General features: G+C 43.8%; 1 protein-coding gene and 1 non-coding gene across 13 annotated transcripts in view; both read left to right on the forward strand.

Annotated features, from left to right (window-relative positions):
* CPEB1 (cytoplasmic polyadenylation element binding protein 1) overlaps positions 1–20,843 on the forward strand; it is a 106,996-nt gene that overhangs the window by 65,987 nt on the left and 20,166 nt on the right. For 8 of the 12 annotated variants that reach the window (XM_064366185.1, XM_064366179.1, XM_064366181.1 and 5 more), the window contains exon 3: positions 12,575–12,763. In XM_064366185.1, the coding sequence (XP_064222255.1) occupies positions 12,610–12,763 (154 nt within the window). In that variant the 5' untranslated portion in view covers positions 12,575–12,609. Of the gene's footprint in view, positions 1–12,042; positions 12,208–12,329; positions 12,474–12,574; positions 12,764–20,843 lie in introns of those variants that run through there. The other 4 variants (XM_064366184.1, XM_064366188.1, XM_064366183.1 and 1 more) reach the window with 3 other exon arrangements.
* On the forward strand, positions 5,511–5,674 carry LOC135270567 (U1 spliceosomal RNA). Its single transcript, XR_010338724.1, has one exon. It is a non-coding gene; the product is annotated as a U1 spliceosomal RNA (small nuclear RNA).

Raw genomic sequence — 20,843 nt, forward strand, 5'->3', positions numbered from 1 at the left:
CTTTTTACTTGTTATTTGTATATCTTTTTGAGATGGAGTTTTGCTCATGTTGCCCAAGCTGGAGTGCAGTGGCACAATCTCGGCTCGCTGCAGCCTCCGCCTCCTGGGTTCAAGTGATTCTCCTGCCTCAGCCTCCTGAGTAGCTGGGATCACAGGCATGTACCACCACACCTGGCTAATTTTCTGTTTTTAGTAGAAATGGGATTTCTCCATGTTGATCATGCTGGTCTCGAACTCCTGACCTCAGGTGATCTGCCCACCTCAGCCTCCCAAAGTGCTGGAATTACAGTCATGAGCCACCGCACCTGGCCAATACTTTTTTTAAAAAAAACAAAATGGGAGCCGGGCGCAGTGGCTCACGCCTGTAATCTTAGCACTTTGGGAAGCCGAGGCGGGTGGATCACGAGGTCAAGAGATCGAGACCATCCTGGTCAACATGGTGAAACCCCATCTCTACTAAAAATACAAAAAATTAGCTGGGTATGGTGGCGCGTGCCTGTAATCCCCAGCTACTCAGGAGGCTGAGGCAGGAGAATTGCCTGAACCCAGGAGGCAGAGGTTGTGGTGAGCCGAGATCGCGCCATTGCACTCCAGCCTGGGTAACAAGAGTGAAACTTCGTCTCAAAAAAAAAAAAAAAAAAAAAAAAATGGAATTTTACAATATAATTGTATAAAGGGCATGGTGGGGTAAGGGCTTGGGTTTTGAATGGGATCTGAGTGCTTAACTGTGTGACCTTGGTCAGATTGCTTCACCTCTTCTGTGCCGTGACTTCGGTGCTTGTAAAATGGATGTGATGCCTGTCTTCTCCATGGGGTTGTTTTGAGGAATATGGTGATAGTTGTACATTGCCTGGCTCCTCTTGGACTTCAAAAACAAGTTTTCTGCTCTTTTTCTGCCTTGAAAAATAGAGAATGTGATTTTCATTTAAATTTTGAAAGTCTTAATCTGCATAGTACCATCCCCATCTGCTGGAATGTCCAGGCTTTGCCACTGAAAGCTTAACTGTTGGTTGTGTCTTGATCACAGTCTGGATTACTTCCACTTTGGAGAATGTGTTCTAGTTTCCAAATGTAGATAGGTTGCATCATTTTTGTCTGAAGAATAAATGAGTACATTTAGTACATTTATGGGGGTAGAGGGAACTATGCAGAGATCAGCACTTAAGGCTTCTGGAATTAGCGCTGGGGAAAGGGTCTTTCTACTGTGAAATAAAGGGCTTGTACTAAATGGACTCCAAAGTCCTTCTTATTTTTAATGTTTTGTTGCTTATTTAAATGATCCTGATTTCATTCCATTGAATTCCTGTTGTCAAATTTGGAATATAATACGAGCTTTTAGCTGCAAAAAAATACTCATTTATTTAGGGAATGTTAAATCACCTTGCCCAGTTTAATAGCTTGCATTTTTTTCTTGTTACAATACGTTCACTTTAAAAAGGTAGAAAGCAGACAAATTGGGGGGGAAAAATCACGTCATCTTACTACCCAGAAGTAACTATCGTTAACATTTTGGCATATCTATCCAGTTTTTTTCAATCATGTATATATTCAGTCTTTTTGAACACACTATTTACCTCTTTATCTTTTATCTGTGTTAATTTTTCTATCTTTTTTCAAGGGTACATTTACTGTGTAGATAGATGCATTATGGTATTTTTTATTTTATTTTATTTTATTTTTTTGAGATGGAGTCTCTCTCTCTCTCTCTCTCACCCCGGCTGGAGTGCAGTGGCACCGTCTTGGCTCACTGCAACCTCTGCCTCCCAGGGTCAAGCAATTCTCCTGCCTCAGCCTCCAAAGTAGGTGGGATTACAGGTGTCCGCCACCACCCCTGACTGATTTTTGCATTTTTAGTAGAGACAGTGTTTCACCATGTTGGCCAGGCTGGTCTCAAACTCTTGACCTCAGGTGATTTGCCCTCCTCTGCCTCCCAAAGTGCTGGGATTACAGGCATGAGCCATCATGCCTGGCCTGCACTGTGGGATTCTTAACCTAGATACATGGATAGAATTCAGGGGGTCCAATAATTTAGACAGGTAAAAACTTGTATCTTTATGTTCAGTGATGTTTAACTGAAACATAGCATTTCTTTCAACTGTAAGTTTAGGCAACAAATCACAATATTAGCAGGACCTAATAATTTGGTATCCATAGGATGATCAGACAATTTGTATTGATTCCTTTACAGTCATTGTACATATCTTGATATTATTTCAATATTACACTATTTTATATGTTTTGAAACATTTTTCTTAGAATGTTTCTGTAGGTTTTAGCAGACTGCCAAATGGTTCAAGACACAAAAAAGGTTAACCTCTGGCATTCAGTCTTCATATTTTCGAGTTTGTTTAAATAGGTGTCTATTTCATACACCAGTAAGAAGTACTTGAAGTTAAAACTTTTGCCTACATCTGTGATTATTTGGACATAGGATACATTTCTAAAAGTAGAATTTATTTATCAAAGAATAACTATCTTTTGAAGCTTTTAATGTTTTCGTCAGATTTCTCTCCAGAAATGTTGTACCAATTTACTCTATATGAAAATACCCTGCCCTTTTATTTTAAATAACTGATGGGATGGGTTTAGTACACAGCTCCGTGAGACCTGAGTGCAGAAAAGGGATACTTTGCTAACTTACTGATAAGACAGGTCTGAGTAGGGTTATGTATGAGTGTAGACCTGGGTCTAGAAAGTGTCCCATCATGGGAGAGAGTCTGGGGAGCAGGTTACTCCCTGGATTTGAGACGAACAAATATCTCACCTCTACCTTTTAGTAGCTTTATTGCTTACGGCCATCTCTGAGGCTTGTGTGCTTTCTAGGGAAAAAAAAAAAAAAAAAAAAGGAGTGGCAAGGAATTTCACAAGGTGGTATAAACTGCTTTCCTGCTTTCTTTTGTGGCTGACTTTCTCATCTGGTGCCAGGACATTAAGGGCTTTTGTACCAGAGATTTTTATCCAGCATGCAGTAGTTACTTGTTTGGTCTATCCTTGTTAAAGGGCCTGAATTGCACAGAACACTCTGATTTGTAAACAATCAAACACCCAATCAGAACTTACTTTAGTAAAATGTGGGATATGTTGGAAGGCTGTTGATAGAAAGCTCACAGAATAGGAAGGAATCACTGGAAAGCTGGAGATACTGAATTTGTGGCCTCCAGTTTTATCTATTTCTATCTTTCCTCTGCTCATTTCCCAGTGTGAGTTTCATTATCTCCTGTTAGAGAGTTGCCTGTTATGAGAAAGAGTATATGCTCACATCCTTTGGCGTCATGGACAATCCAGAAATAGTTCTTCCACTGTCTACAGTTAGAAAAAATCTCGAGGAAAGATACCCAACTAGGTTGGCTTAAGTCATGCCCATACCTGGACTGGTCTCTGTAATCATGGGGTTGGGTAATTCTTGCTTAGCTTGAGTCAGATGCTTACCTATGGGACCATTACTGTAACCAGGGAGGTAGAATCCTGCAAGAAGATGCCATTGCCTTTAGCACCACTTGGATGGCAATTCAACAAAAGCAATTCAAAAAAAAACCTGGTGTTGGGGAGATTTTTTGAAACGTTGGGGATTCATGAATTAGACAACAGGAATCTTCCAACATTTGTGTACAACCTAATTTTTTAAAAAACGTGCCACAATGAGATACTAGTTTATACACTATTAGCATGGCCATTATTAAAACAAAATATAAATTGTAGGCAAGGATATGGAGAAATTAGAACATTTGTGCATTGCTGGTGGAAATGTAAAATGGTGCTGCTGCTGGGGAAAATAGTATGGTGCTTCCAAAATAATTAAACATAGAATTACCATATGATCCAGCAATTCTCCTTCAAGGTATACACAGAAAAGCATTGAAAGCGAGGACTTGAACGTATATTTGTATGTTAGTGTTCATAACAGTACTGTTCACAATAGTCAAAAGGTAGAAAGAGGAAACAACCCAAATGTCCATCAGTGGATGAATTAGATGGATGGATGGATAAACAAAATGTTATGAACAATGAAATATTAGCAGCTTTAAAAAGGAAACCTGGCACAGTGGTGCACACCCATAGTCCCAGCTACTTGAGAGGGTGAGGCAGGATAGAGTGAGGCAGGAGTCTGGGGCCAGCCTGGGCAACATAGCAAAATCCTGTCAATGAATGAATGAATGCTGGGCAGTGGCTCATCCCTATAGTTCCAGCACTTTGAGAGGCCTAGGCAGGTGGATCGCTTGATCGCAGGAGTTCACCAACAGCCTGGGCAACATAAGGAGACCTCCATCTCTAAAAATTTAGCCAGGCTGGTGACATGCACCTGTGGTCCCAGCTACTTGAGAGGCTGAGGTAGGAGGATTACTTAATGCTGGGGAGACCAAGGCTGCAGTGAGTCGTTATTATGCCACTGCATCCTAGCCTGGGTGGCAGAAGGAGACCCTGTCTCAAAAAAAAAAAGGGGGGGACGTACTACAACATGGATGAACCTTGAAGGTGTTAATGCTGTAAAATAAGCCTGATACAAAGGACAAATACTGTATGATTCCACTTACGAGGTCCCTACGATAGTCAAATTTATAGAGACAAAGTAAAATAATGGTAACCAGGGTCTAGGAGGAGAGGGTAGTGGGGAATTAATGTCTAATGGTATAAAGTTTTAGCTTAGGGTAAAAAAAGCTCTCGAGGTGAATAGTGGTGATGGTTGCACAAAAATATGAATGTACTAATGTCTGTGAATTGTATGTGCAAAAATGATTAGAATGGTAAATTTCATGTATATTTTACCACAGTAAAATTTTTAGTACAGTGTACCCCTTGCATATTTAACTTGGTATCTACATTTTTATTAAAAAGTGGAAACAGATTTACAATAGTAGATTTGACCCCTATTATCTATTTTAAAATATGTTAACGAGTTCTTTAATAGTGGGAAACTTTATTATTTCTTTTCTACTAGTATTTGTAGTCCACTTCTTCCACTGAGTTTTATCCTAATGTAATATTTTATGCTTGAGAGTCTTGTTGATTGCATGTCATACTTCTCGGTAACAACAAAAGTACGTAAACTGAAATTTTAAATTTCCTGTATCTCAAAGGCGATAAGTATACTGGATTGGTATGACAATTGGTAGGGCAATTAAGACAACTTAAATGTTACAAATCTTGATAAAATTTTATTCTTTAATAAACTGTTTATTGGAAATGCTTGCTTTTTTTGTTGTTGTTGTTTTAAGACAAGGTATCTGTCACCTGAGCCAGAGTGCAGTGCCACAATCACGGCTCATTGTAGCCTCAGCCTCCTAAGTAGCTGGTACCACAGACGCACGCCACCATGCCCTGCTATTTTTCTTATTTTTTGTAGAAACAGGGTCTCCCTATGTTGCCCAGGCTGGTCTTAACTCCTGGGCTAAAGTGATCTTCCTGCTTTAGCCCCCTAAAATGTTGGGATTACAGATGTGAGCCACCACAACTAGTCTGAAAATGTTTTTTAATGACATAAATTGAGACCTTTTAAAAACTCATGTAATTTTATACTTACCTGGCAGGGGAGATACCATGATCACGAAGGTGGTTTTCCCAGGGTGAGGCTTATCCATTGCACTCCGGATGTGCTGACCCCTGCGATTTCCCCAAATGTGAGAAACTCGACTGCGTAATTTGTGGTAGTGGGGGACTGCGTTTGAGCTTTCCTCTGGTATTTTTTTATTAAAAAAAAAAAAAAAAAAAAAAACATGTAATTTTAAGAGCGAGCACAGTGGCTCATGCCTGTAATCCCAGCACTTTGGGTGGCTGAGGCAGGTGGATCACCTGAGGTCAGGAGTTCAAGACCAGCCTGGCCAACATGGTGAAACCCTGTCTCTACTCAAAATACAAAAATCAGCTGGGCATTGTGGCATCTGTGTGTAATCTCAGCTACTGGGGAGGCTGAAGCAGGAGAATTGTCTGAGGCCTGGGAGGTAGAGGTTGCAATAAAGCCAAGATTTTGTCTAGCCTGGACGGCAGAGTGAGACTGTCTTAAATAACAACAACAACAGAAAAGTAATTTTGGGTGGGTGACTTATTGCTGGAATGACTTGGGATTTTCTTTTTTCCTTTTCTTTATTTCCGTTTTTTTTTTTTTTTTTTTTTTTTGATACAGAGTCTCTCTCTGTCACCCAGGCTGGAGTGCAGTGGCATGATCTTGGCTGACTGCAACCTCCGCCTCTCCAGCTCAAGCGAGTCTCCTGCCTCAGCCTCTTGACTAGCCGGGACTACAGGTGCATGCCACCACGCCCAGCTAATTTTTGTATTTTTGGTAGAGATGGGGTTTCACCATGGCTGGTCTCGAGCTCCTGACCTCCAGTGATCCACCTGCCTCGGCCTCCCAAGGTGCTGGGATTATAGGTGTGAGCCACTGTGGCCGGCCAATTTGGGATTTTTAACCCTATATGTATACATTTTGTTTTCATAGGTTTGTGCCCTGAGTAAACTTGTTCACATAAAATAAGTAATTGGGCAGTGAACTAGTTTTTACGATTCTTTGATCTCTTTTAGTTCTGTGCAAAAAATTAGTCATGTATTATTATTTTTAGTCATCTACTTGCTGATAGTTGCATTCTACTCCTCCTTCATATTTGTTGAAAAGAAAGAACTGGAAACCAGCTAATTTGTGAAGATTTGTTACCTAGTCATACCAGACATGGAATTATTGAGTTTCTTGGAACTGTACCAAGAATGCTTTATCAAGATTTCAGATGAGGCTGAGTGCAGTGGCTCATGCCTGTAATCCCAGCACTTTGGAAGGCTGGAGCAGGCAGATCATTTGAGCTCAGGAGTCTGAGAATGGCTTATATGTTGGGCAACATAGCAAGACCCTGTCTCTACAAAAATATACCAAACAAACAAACAAAGCCAGGTATGGTGGCATGCACCTGCAGTCCCAGCTACTTGGGAGGTAGGTAGGAGAGTCACTTAAGCCTGGAAGTCTAGTCTGCGGTGAGCTGTGTTTATTCCACTGCATTCCAGCCTGACAGGGCAAAATTCTGTTTCTGAAAGTTCGTCTCAAAATCAAAACAACAACAACAAAAACACAGATTTGACATTACTACTAACCACGTCTCTTTGTCCTTCATTTAGATACATCTTAACTCAGTATACTTAAAGGATTGAGAAAACTTAAAATAGTTTTTGTGCAACATTGGTAGGAAATTTAAGAATTTTAAGTTAGTTTAAAAATACACCTTCGTAGTCAGGACAGTGGCTCACACCTGTAATCGCAGCACTTTGAGAGGCTGAGGTGGGAGGATCCCTTGAGACCAGGAGTTAGAGACTAGCCTGGGCAACATAGTGTGAGACCCTGTCTCTACAAAAAAAAAAATAATAAAAATTGGACATAGTGGTGTGCCTATAGCCTCAGCTACAAAAACAAAACAAAGCACACTTTTGCCAATATGCTATTTTAAAATGATTTTATTTTACCATTTGCTTTAAGTATGTTTTGTCAAAACCACGGGCCTATAGACTTAACTTTATTTATAGAAAATGAGTTCTGTTTTTTTGGAGACAGGATCTCACTCTGTCATCCAGGCTGGAGTGCAGTGGCATGATCTCAGCTTACTCTGCATACTCTGCCTCCTAGGCTCAAGCGGTCCTCCCACCTCAGCCACCCAGCTAGCTGACTACAGATGCACAACACCATGCTCGGCTAATTTTTTGTATTTTTTTAAGAGATGGGGGTTTTGCCATGTTGCCTAGGCTGGTCTCGAACTTGTTGGCTCAGCTGTCCATCTGAGTTGACCTCTCGAAGTGCTGGGACTACAGGTGTGAGCCACACCCAGCCTGGGATCAGTTCTTATTGTCAATCCGATTAGTTCAGTCAGATTTTCTTTCAGAAAAAGTCTGACTTTGTTTTTTTCTCAACATTTTATTAACATTTTCAAGCATACGGAAAAGCTGAAAGAAATATAAAGTGAACACCTGTAATACTTACCACTCTTATACAATGAACATTTTATCATATTTGCCTTATCACATCTCCATTCATTTAGTTAGCCCCCTAACCACTTATCAGTACATTTTACTTTTATAATTCATTAAAATAAATTGTAGACATTGGTACAGTTTACCTAAAAATCCTTCAGCATGCATATTGTTAACTACAGTTGTTTATAACTTTTTGAGGTAAAATTTTTATGCAGTAAAGTCCACAAATCCTAAATGTGTCATTAGATCCATTCTGACTGATATATCCCCACTCTCATCAAAACTGTTAGCGTCACCTCAGCTAGTTCCCATGTACCCTTTCCTAATCTACCCCAATGCTTCCTGCCAGAGGCAACCACCTGATTTTTTTCACCATATATTAGTTTTGTCTGTTCTAAAAATTGAAATAAGTGGAATTACGTACATATGTAACTTACGTATGACTTTTTTCACTCACCATAATTATCTTAAGATTCACCCATATTGTTGCCTGTATCAGTTTCCTTTTTATTGCTGAGTAATAGTATGGTATATGCATGTATCACATTTTGTTCTGTTGATTCTCACATGGACTGAATCCAGGTTTGAGTGATTATGAATAAAGCTGCTATTACTATTCTTGCACAGGTGTTTTTAGAGACATAGACTTTTACTCCTTTTAGTTCAATTCCTAGGAGTATAATTTCCAGATCATAGGATAATATGTGTTTAGTTATTTAAGCAATGGGCAGACTATTTTCAAAGTGAATGTACCTTTTCTTCCATTGAAAAGGAAGAAAATATTTAAGAGTTTTCATAGGTACAAGGTGGATGTACCATTTACGGTAATGAAGCTTTGATTGACATCAAATGTTGGCAAGATGTGGTACAGTCTTTTTAATTTTAGCCACCTAGTAGTTGTGCAGTAGTATCTCACTGTGGTTTTAACTTGGATTTCTTTGACTAATAATGTCGGGCAATTTTTGAAGTTCTTTTTTTTTTTTTTGAGACGGAGTCTTGCTTTATAAAGCCAGGCTGGAGTGCAATGGCACAATCTCGGCTCACTGCAACCTCCACCTCCTGGATTCAAGCGATTCTTCCACCTCAGCCTCCCAAGTAGCTAGGACCACAGGCACATGCCACCATGCCCGGCTATTTTTTGTATTTTTAGTAGAGACGGGGTTTCACCATGTTGACCAGGATGGTCTCGATCTCTTGACCTCGTGATCCGCCCGCCTCGGCCTCCCAAAGTGCTGGGATTACAGGCTTGAGCCACCGCGCCTGGCCTAAATGCATTTTCAATTTACAGTGTTTTCAACTTACAATGGGCTTGTCAGACCATAACCCCACTGTAGTTGAGGAACATCTGTATATTAATTTAGTGGTTATCACTTTTTAGCACTATTGAGTCTTCCAGTACATGAACATGGTTTATGATTTTCTTTTCTTTCTTTTTTTTTTTTTTTGAGACTGAGTCTAGCTTTGTCACCCAGGCTGGAGTGCAGTGACATGATCTTGGTTCACTGCAACCTCTCCACCTCCCAGGCCCAAGCAATTCTCCTGCCTCACCCTCCCAAGTAGCTGGGACTACAGGCCTGTGCCCCATGCTCACCTAATGTTTTTTGTATTTTTAGTAGAGATGAGGTTTTATCATGTTGGCCAGACTGGTCTCGAACTCCTGACCTCAAGTGATCTGCCCACCTCAGCCTCCCGAAGTGCTGGGATTACAGACGTGAGCCACCATACCTGGCCTCAAGTATTTTCTTTAATCCTCACAAAATGCCTAAAACGTAGCTACTGTTGCCTCTTAAAAAGATGAAAAATGCTCAGGAAGGTGCTCAGAAGGACACAGTGGCAGACCTAGTGAGCAGAGCAAGGTCTGTTGGTTGTCTAAAGCTGTTGATTTTTTCACCCTGCCACACTAACGGTTTTAACAGGTATGGCCTCCATTGATTGGGATCTAGTGAAGGAATCCTACAATGGTAGTGAAAACCTTTATCTGGAGGAATGTCTGGATAAGGAGGAAAGTGACGTCTGTGGTGGTGGGGTTTGTGCGAGTGAAGGTAGAGTTACGCTGTGTGTAGAACTCCAGGCTCTTGGATGCATGTAGCCATTTGGTCCTCAAAGGGTTTAACAGACCTGTTGCTCAGGCCTGGGGTCTTTCAGCTTGGGGTGGGAAGACTGTGTTAGTTGCATACATCAGTACTTTTCAAACTTTTGAGATGGGGACTGCTTTGTTGCCCAGGCTGGAGTACAGTGGTGCAATCATGGCTCACTGATGCCTTGAACTCCTGGGCTCAAGCAGTCTTCCCAAAGTTCTGGGATTATAGGTGTGAGCCACCATACCCAACTGCTCAAACTTTCTTTGCATACATATATATTAACTGGGAATCTTGTTAAAATGCAAATCTCAGTTCCATCAGTTGTGGGTGGGGCCTGAGACTCAGTATTTATAACAAACTCCTGGTGCTGCTCACATTGCTGGTCTGTCACACTATACTTTGAATAGCAAGAGCATAGTTGATTCTCTCTGAGTGAGGGATGAGGGTAATCATCTGCACAGTTGCCCTGATTTTAACAGGTAGAGAATGGCTACTTCTAGACATAGATGCCCTCAGTTTGGGGTAGAGAGGATTATATAGATACTTGATTTAGGGGGGAATAGATACTTAAGTATGGATGAAGAAGCATTATGCTTTGGTAACTAATACATATGAGTGAAGTCTGAAGTATATGCTTAGCTGAGGGAAGGATGAACATAGAGAAGCAGGAGGGAGTAGTCAGGGGTGAGGGCAGCGCCAATATGGGCAATTCTTGCTTGGCGTTTACAGTGATGAACAAGGCTTTGACAAACACAGATAGGGAATAAGCAGAGTATCTACAGCCAGCAGGAATAACGTGGATGGATGACACAGCAGCAAGGATTTAAAAAAAAAAACTCCAATGGAAGGAGACTGATAATTTCCCCCTCTAGGCTATGCCTGAGTCTGAGTGCCTATGGACACAGGGTGTACTGCAGGAAGCTCTGAACAGCTATTCCTATGGCAGCAGTATCCTCTTGACCCTGCCATGGGAGGTCCCACGTGGAAATGCTTCCTGTATCTGCTTGCTTCTCCTTGCAACAGGGGAGAACAAGCAGGTGGAGTGCTACCAGCTGAGTCCGGGTGTGAGCAGCCTGTCTACTGAATCTGGGCCTGTTGCCCTACCCTCCTTTGTGAGGAAGAAGCACAGTGACCCAGGGCTCATGTTGGGAAAGGACTGATGTGGAAGGACATGGCAAAGAGGAAATGGTGGAAGCTCCAAAAACCGAACTTTCTTAGACTTTGTTGCTGGGGCTGTGAGTGGACACAAAAATAAAGCACTGGTCTTATGCAGCACCTCTGAGAGAGGGCCTGAGCATTAGAGGCATCAGTGGCCTCATGGCTGCCCAATATCGTGCTCAGGGCTCTTAGAAGGGCAAGAGAAGCAATATTGACAGAGCTGGGTGATTAAGCTTCAGAGTTTGGTGTTTCTAATAGGGCATAACAATATTTTAGAGACTGTTTCTCTTGTTTTGGTTTGTCAGATGCTGCTTTGAGAGTGTTTCCTCAGTCTGTGCCTGCAGTTGCAGGAGGGAGGGGAGGAGTGGAGCTGGGCCACTATATCTGCTTATGACTAATACCCATCTTATTGGGGTGAGGGAGTCTGGGCACAGGGATTATCCTAGTCAGGGCAGGTCTCACTCTGGCATATGGGTTATGGCCATGTCCTGTGAGGTGTACCTGGAAAAGCCCAGTGACTCTCCCATCCTCTGCCAAAACCGACCCCCTTTCTCTGTGATAAGCTGTTCTAGACAAGCCTGGAACACCAGGTGTTGTTCCCCAAGGTCCAAGTGTACATTGTTTTTCTGAAGGTTATCTTGTCCCTCAGTGGTAAACACTGCTGTGTCAGGGTGCTGCTCAGGGGCCACTTGGAGTACACAGATTTTTGCTAGCAGGATTGTGAAGCTTTGCATTGGGCTGCAAAGCCAGGGCTTGAGCCAGCAGCTGGAGAGAGTCCAGGACTAGAGTGTTTTTGGGTTTGGGGGTGGAGAACAGAGGGAGGGAAAGGGAGGGGCAGGAGGGCAGAGCCACACAAGCAGGCAGTCGGCTGCTTTGGCTTTGCTGTCAGCAGAGAGGACTTCAGTCGTGCCTGAGGGCTGCTTGGCCACCATTGCTGGAGATCGGAGGGCGCTGCCTTGCAACCCAGACTTACCGGCACTGCACCGGGACTATTCCAAGTAGCTGTTGTGCTGTCTTTCCCTGGGAGGCAAGTCTCCTCCCTGTTGTCCCCTCCTGCTCCTCCCCCGTTCTGTGAGGGATGATGCCGCTCTCTATTGCACGGCTCAGCCGGCTGATGTCACTGGCAGCGGGAAGCATCAGCAGCCTGATCACATGCTGGCCCAGTCTGTAATGCAGACGGGATAGGGGTGTGTGTGTGGGGAGGGGGCCTGTATGGCAACTGCTCTTGTTCCAACGCCCCCAAAAGTGCAGAGGCAGCGGCTGCAGCATCCAGCCAGCTTGGATGTCTGGCCTGTGAGCCTGGGGAAACTATTATTAATAATATTTACTGTTGATAATATTGGGGAAAACAGCCCTTAACTCTGAGGTTTCTGCTGTGCTCCTGTCTAACGCAGACTTCCAGGACTCTGAAGAAACAGTTACAAGCAGGATGCTTTTTCCAACCTCTGCGCAAGAATCTTCCCGTGGCCTCCCAGATGCAAATGACTTGTGCCTTGGCCTGCAGTCCCTCAGTCTGACGGGCTGGGACCGACCCTGGAGCACCCAGGACTCAGATTCCTCAGCCCAGAGCAGCACACACTCGGGTGAGTGCCAGGGAATGAGTTGGCTGGGGGAAGGGGATGCATGGGGGTGGTGAACGAAGATATCCACAGCAACAGTTGTTCTGTTCCCCTTTGCATCACTCCCCACCGTACACACATACAACATGGAGCTGTTTTGCAAGAGATGGAAATGCTAGCTGTGAGTGTGGCAGGACAGATGGCTCCACGTAAAAGCAGGCATGCCTCTTCCACTTACCCTGATAAATCCCCTGGAGTTGTTAGCCTGCACCTGGAGTGCCCCTGAGGAGGGTCCCCAAGGTGATGGCCTTATGCAGAAAAGATCCAGCTAACCCCCTGGTGCCCAGGCCTGTCTTGGAGATGATGAAGCAAAACACTTTTAGGTGGGGGAGGGGAGTTAAGGGGCTGATTACTGGATGACCAGAATTACTCAGTGGCTTTAAAAACTAGGGAGTTATATGAAGGGTCGGTGGTCTCTGAATCATGGCAAAGGAAGGATTTTAACCTCAGATGAGGCTGGATAATGTGCTGGGATATTGGAATTGACTTAACGTAAGGTTAAGAGCATTGATCCTGGAAAGGGGTAGGCAGGGTAAGTGGGGTGGGGTAACTCCCAGCTACAGAGCCTTTTTTTCTTTCCTTTGTGTTGAGAGTGACCAGCTGGATAAAAGAAGAGCCACTCCCCTTTAGGATCCCTTGTCTTCTTGGTAGGATTCAATGGGGACAAACTAAAGGGACTTTTTGGCAGTCCCCCTTGAACTGCTTCTGCTCAGACCTTCCGTTACCTGTTTATTTCCCTCTTGTGGTACAAGGAGGAGGGGCAAGTCTTGGAGTATTCAGGAAGAAATGTGAACTTAAATATTACAGGTATACTTACAACCTACATATTTTGCTTCATATATATTGTATCATAATAAAGAGGTATTGGCAGCAGATACTCTAGGAAAATGAAAAGGTGGTAAGGGGCAGTGGGGGGTGGGTGCAGCCATTTGTTGTTGCTGCTGACACTGGGAAACACCAAGCCTGCTATCCTTCCCTTCCGTTCCTGGTCCAGGAACCGGCAGCCATGGCAGCAAAGTACCGTCTTGTTGATTTCTGTGGCCTCCACCCTGTTTGGCGCAAGTCTTTTTTTAGAATGCTTTGCAGAGCCTGGGCCTGTTGTCTCTGTTAGGCATTTTAATGCCTAGTTGTTTTGGTAAAACCCCATTTAGGGGAGGGGTATTGAAATTGTTTGATGTGGATGTGGATGGGGAAGAGCTTTACCTTAAGTAACTACTTCTGGGTTAAGATAGTGCTTCTTGAAGTACTGGCCTTCTGCTGACTCAGGTTTTTCCAGAAAGGTCAGTAACTGCCCTGTTCCCCTAGGCAAGGAAATATGGTGTCACTGTTTGGTATCCTATGCCTGGAGACCTTGGCTTGGACACCACGATACTTTCTTTTGTGTATTCTTGAAGCCAACCTTGGTGGGCTATGAAGCCAGCCTCTCCTGTCCTCACTTCTACTGTATTGGAGCAAAAGATACAAGAGCTCACATAGGAGATGGGCACCTGTTTCTGGGTGATCAATGTTTGACCAAGGCACTGTCTTTCACTGGTATCAGGTTGAAGTATAGCCCTTCTTTTGCCCTGGTTCTCTAAGCTACAGTGCTCTTTCTGAAGACTTAGCTTGGTTTGAAAGTTGCTGAGAAATTCAGCTATTAAAAGCAGCTTGAATCTAGTCATAATATCTACAGCTTCCCCACCACCTGAAAGGCCTGTACTTGTAGCTGTTTGTCTCTGAAATAGAAATGGTTTTTCTTTTCCACTTTCCATCCCAAGCACTTTAGTGATAAATACTACATGATTTTGTGGACCAGGGAGGGACTGCAGCCTGAGCCTCAGAATTCATAAGGACCAGAACTGGAGTTGCCCCAGCAGCATGATCTGGCTATGTGGGTATGTCTTCCTTTCTGAGGGTTGAGGACACACCCATCCCTAATCGTCATGTTGCCTTTGGTTTTGGAGCAGTGGTGACAGCCATCGCTCTTCTTTCCCTGGGCTCTGGGCCTTCTTGGAAAGCCCACATGAGGGTACCGCCTCCTGGAGTAGGATGCAACCCTCCCACCAGCCAGCTGCAGTGCCAGATCGTGCACCCTCACCAGCAATGCGGGAACATGCAGCCCACATTCCAGTGCCTACACTGCCTTTCCGTCTGAAAACCAGCTAGCTCACTTGCTTCAGTGAGGGAGGAGGCTTTCAACAGCTTTGGGCATTTGGGGAGTTATCCTTGCCGATATCCTGTTACACTGTTGCCTCTGTGTAGAGACCAAGATGCAAGCTTATTCCTTGAGCTCTGCTTGGTGATATATGGCCCAAGGCAGGCAGCTATGGCATCACATCTGACCATCTTCTACCACTCTTAAGTAATCAGCAAGGTTGGGATAGTAGGGCTTTTGGCCAAATTCTTTCAGGAAACATTGAGCATTTGTTGTGTGCAGCACTGGAAGTAAAACAATGAATAAGATAAAATTATTACCTTTAAGAATCTCCATGGCTGTCACAGGAAAACAAATGAGAAAGTGTACCAAGTGCTATATGATAGCTGCTATGATAGGGGCTTCCATTTTTTCCTCTAAGGATTGTCTTCATTGTAACAACCTTTCTTCGGATTCTCAGCTTGAGGCTGGTACATGGATACCATTCTCCAGGAGCCAGAGTACTTCTGCTATCTAGATTTCCTTGGCCTCATAGTCCTGCAAGAAGACCCTGGGATAGTCTGTTTTTGAAATTGTACCTGCAATGCCTGCATGAACTTGGATGTAACACTTTGTGGGGTCCTTCTCTTCTAGACTGTGCCTACCGTGTGGCACCACCCCTTGCTGGGGAGGAAGGCTTTCAGGGCTAGATGAGTATTATAAGTGCGTTTTTCTCATACTCCAGTGGTACCTGTCCAGGGTTGCCCTTGTCCTGCTTGCAATGTCTTAAAATCTATAATGGAACAGCAGGGCTGTAGAAGCTGTCCTCAGTATCCCAGAATGGGGGATAGAATGACTAATAACCACCATTTATCGACTACTTTTTGTGCTAAGTATATCACATGATTTTAATGCTTGCACAGATGAGGAAATAGGCTCACAGAGGTTACAAAGTGCCCAAAGTGACACAACTACTGGAAGACTCAGAATTCTAACCCAGGTCTCTGGTTATAAAACTCATACGCTTCCTGTTACACCTGTGGTCCTGTTAGTAGAACCCTAACATATTGGGTGAGAAAACTTAAAGTAACCATATACTACACAGGCTATTCGGGTAGAGGTGGTTTGCTCCCTTGATGAGATCTCTGAAGGTAAAGGCGTATGGTAGACAGTTCCAGCCCCGATTCAGTCCCTGAGTCTTAGCTCATCAGCTGCACCACCCGCTGGATATGTCTTCCTGCCTTCCCCCTTGTGACTCTTCTGTGTGCGGCATTATTCAGCAGAAGAGTGAGGTGACTGAGACTACTTTGGAGGACCTGGAAACAAGGACTCTTTTAATGATGTTTAGTGCAGATGCCCAGTGGGCAGACCATATGTGCATTCTAAAGATATCAGTGTCAGAGGGCATTGTCGGTTTTTTCCCCACTCATCTTTAGAAGTCCTTTGAGCACAAACCCATTCACACTCTGTTTTTTCGTTTGTTTTTGATATGGAGTCTTGCTCTGTCACCCAGGCTGGAGTGTGGTGGTGTGATCTCAGCTCACTGCAATCTCCGCCTCCTGGGTTCAAGCCGTTCTCTGCCTCAGCCTCCCGAGTAGCTGGGATTACAGGCGCCCGCCACCATGCCCAGCTAATTTTTTTTTTTTTTTTTTTAAGTAGAGATGGGGTTTCACCATCTTGGCCAGGAGACTGGTCCTTAACTCCTGACCTCGTGATCCATCCGCCTCAGCCTCCCAAAGTGCTAGGATTACAGGCGTGAACCACTGTGCCCGGCCCAGACTCTCATTTTCTACCCTAACTGCTAATAAGTGGATGGAATGTTCCCTTTGCTGTGTCACTTGCACTCTCCCCATTGGTCTGCAGGCTAGATCAGCCTAAGATGAGGGGGGAGTCTTCAGCAGTTTGCACCTGAAGCTTCTTCCAAACAATCATTCTGAGGCGACATTCAGAACAGGATTAGGTCTGTCCTATGTAGAACATGGACTTCCTCAGCCCAACCAAAGCCTCTTGCAAATTGCCTCAACTCCCACTTGTCCACTACTATATTCCCAGCAGTAGAACAGTGCCTGGTTAATGGCTAATACATATTTTTTTGAATGAATGATGAGTGCTGAGCCACTGTGTTTATACTGGGTGTTTTTTAACTGCAGATTTCAGACAAGGTCTCTCCTATTCTTCTGCGTCCTGCTTGTGTTGATTTAGCTGGATGGACAGATTCTTCAAAGATCAGTATCTTGGGCCCTGTAGCTTCTAGGGCATGGTGATGTATTTATACAAAGTTTTCATCATACAGTGGAGCATGAGTTCTAGTAGTCTGTTTGGGAAAGCTTTTGGTGCAGAGAGGAGGGAGGACCTCAGAAGCAGTGTGGCCAGGGAGGCCTCCAATGTGAGAAAGAGGTTGAGCAGCGGTTGATTGGTAACAGGGGCAGGATGTGTGCTGACCTTACAAGGGACATGAATATGTCTTTTCTGCAGGTAATGGAACTTGCCTGGTGATCAAGACTAGGTGTTACAGTGGGGAGAAGGGCTGTGTTTGTCACTGACTTGAACTTGTGGGATCCACAGTCAGCAGGGGGAGTCCACACTCTCATTACCCCCACGGTTGAGAGTTGGTGTAGAGTTGCAGATTTGGAGTCACAGATGGAGTAGTCTGTTTTCATACCTAGAATGAATGCTTCTCTCCCCGCTTCCTGTGCCTTCAGAGAGATCCTGAGCAAGCATCCTAGAACCAAGGATGGCGATAGGGAAGACGAGTTTCAGGTATATGGCCTTATATCACAGGCTAGAAATAATGGCTCCTGGTCTGGATTTTCCCCATTAGACTATTCCCATCAGGTAACAAGCATTTGACTATCATGTTTTGGGGCTAGTCTCTGCTTCAGCTAAGCTCAATCTCAGATGGTCTTATAATGCAGACATACAGTGCCAAGCCCTTGTTGCCATTGCAAATGCTGCCATCACACTCTAGGTGCCTTTGTACTCTTGGGGAAGACTTCCGAAAATTCGAACAGTGACTCAGCTGTAAAACCGACAGGAGCTGGCATAGAAGGGTGAAAGGAGAGAAAGTTAACAATCAGTCTAAAAATATTACTGCTGATTTGGTCTCTTATACTCTCTGAGGTAGCATTAATGAACTGGAACACTCTGCCAGATCCTCTCCTCCCCGTGACTTCTCTGAGAGATATCTGTGGCTAATGCTGATTGCTGCCAACATGTGAGTGGGGATGGGTACTTCTGTTCTAGGAAGAGCACAATGTCTTACCCACTTCTAGAAGATGGAGATTTGCTGGACACATGGACACCAGAGCTGGAGGTACTTGGTATACCTCAGACTTTCCATGATCCCTTGCATTCTAGAGGCCAGGAGAGAACAGAGCAAAGAGGTCAGGGCCTTGGCCATTATTGAGGGTTGACTCTAGGACTTCTCACCACCCCTCCCCTTCCTCTAATCCATCTAGGTTAATACTTGACATTTGGACTTACGAAGTTGTGTGTCCCATGATGGAGAGTGGACTTTGAGATGAGACACTGACTTGCATTATAAGGGACCTGTCATTTCCACTGGATTTTAGTTTCTGTGGCTTAAAGAGAGTACCTTTCCAGTTAGGTATACTCGTGGCTTTGAATGTAAAAGGGAACAGTCTAACGCTAGCTGTTTTGTTCCTTTCCTCCTGATTCCCAGCTGGTGGAAATCGGTGCTGCTTACTCAGCAACCCTACATAGGGCAGGTATGGTCTCATGAGCTGGGAGCAAGACAGGCTTCCTTTCTTGAAATGAAGTCCCCCCACTTCCCTAGGAACCCAATGTAATTGCTGCTTTCCTTCCTTTGATCTGTATATACTCAGAAAACTGCCTGGCCAGGCCCTATGGAGGTACAGTCAGGTCACTCTAGGGCATCTTGACCATGGGTGGCAGTTTCGACAAAATTCACTTGGTCTGTGGGTTGAAGGAAATATCAAACCAGCTGGCAAGTTCTAGGCCTCTTGTCTTCTCAGTGTCTACTAGTCAAACTTACAGTATATCCCTTCTGATTTAATATTTGCAGGAAACTGATGCATGGAGATGCTGACATCCCACATGTGTTAATTCTGGGGCACCCTGATCCTATTCTCTAGGATGGCATTGCCCCTTTCCGAGCCATCAGTCCAGGTCATTTCCCTGTTTTTCTGCGTGGTTGGTATATAATTCAGTGAGACACTCTTCCTTGCCCTTGTACTTGAATGTAGGAGTGTATTTCAGTGGCCCTGAAGATCCCAGGAGAGTCTGGGGAGAATTGATCAGAACAGGGTGATTTCCACTCTGCCCCTGCTCGGGCAGAGCAGCTTTCTTCAGCATTTTTCTCTTGGAAGAAATTGAGACTCAGGGAAGAAGTACTGTCACAAATGTGATGTGGTGAGTTACTGTGGTTCTCTAAACCTCTGTTTTGGTGTTGGGCTGGGTAGGGATGAGTTAAGGTTTAGTCCCCTAAATCTGTATTACACTCTAAGTCAACATTGTGTCCTTAAATTGTATTCTTGATAGAAAAGGGTAGAGCCTCAGGGAGCATACTGGTTCTATGGAATACAGTACCCTCTATCTTTCAGTAGAATTCAGCAATCATTGTTCACCTGCTTTTTGCCAGGTGTTGAGCTAATTGCTATTAGAGTAGGGTGGTAAAGCTGCTTCTTGATATGCTTGGTTGAAAAGGCACAATTTCTTATACATGTGGGCCTGCAAATATCTATGCACATTTTTTGAGACTTCAAAAAGCACATTTAAAAGCAGATTATTTCTTCTAATAGGCAGAGACTCCAAAAGTACTCAATTACTGTCTTACCCTCTGGGATCCTAGTTCCTATTACTTGTGCTTGATTTCCCTTTGCTGATTAGATAAGTTACCTTGAAAGGGGCAAAGAAAGCCAAATGGGAATTGACTTGTTTACTTTACTGTCATTTAAAAAAATGGAAAAATTTCAAATTTATAGAAGTTGTAAAAATAGGCTGGGCACAGTGGCTCACACCTGTGATCTGAGCACTTTGGGAGGCTGAGGCAGGAGGATTGCTTGAGCCCAGGAGTTCAAGACCAGCCTGGGCAACATAGTGAAATCCTGTCTCTCCAAAAAAAGAAAAAAAAATTAGCCAGACATGGTGGCATGTCCCTGGCTACTTGGGAGGCTGAGGTGGGAGGCTGAGACTGCAGTGAGCTGTAATTGTTTACCTGCACTCTAGCCTGGGTTACAGAGGGAGACCCTTGCTCAAGAAAAAGGAATAGAGATGATCTTACATTCATACGTAACAAAACAGTTAACTTCAGTCAATTTAAAGTTGATATACTACTTTGGTTAAACTGTCCTTCCTATTCCAGTTTTGTCAGGTGACCCAGTAATGTCCTTAAATCCTTAATAACATTTTTCTCTTTCTGCTCTAAGTAACCCCTAGCTCCTTTTGGTGTTTTGCTCAGCATGAGCTTACAAAGTCCCTTGGTTGTCTTGAATGTTTTTCACAATGATCAGCTTGTTGTGGCCATCACTTTTCCTGAAACTATGATAATCCTTACCACTCTTTTTTTATATTCTTATTTTTTCATGGTTACTGTGTCTGTCTTGCCTCTCTGTGTTGTCCTCCACTCCCACCGTTTTCAGAGAGAAGGAACTGTTAAGTAAATGTCCTATATAGCCATGTTGATTTCTTTATCTGATGCCTTTTTTTCTCTTAAATATTTACCATTTTAGTGTGAGAACTGTATTTAAATTATAAACTCCTGTCTTTTTTTTTTTTTCCCCCCCTCGAGACAGGATTTTGTCCTGTCACCCAGGCTGGAGTGCAGTGGCACAATCATGGCTCACTGCAGCCTCAACCTCCTGGGCTCAAATGATCCTCCTGCCTAAGCCTCTTGAGTAACTGGGACTATAGGTACATGCCACAATGCGTGGCTAATTTTTTTTTTTAAGA

Source organism: Aotus nancymaae, unplaced genomic scaffold (genome assembly GCF_030222135.1).
Source record: "Aotus nancymaae isolate 86718 unplaced genomic scaffold, 86718_ANA_hifiasm-v0.15.2.pri h1tg000064l_0, whole genome shotgun sequence".
Lineage (NCBI taxonomy): Eukaryota > Metazoa > Chordata > Mammalia > Primates > Aotidae > Aotus > Aotus nancymaae.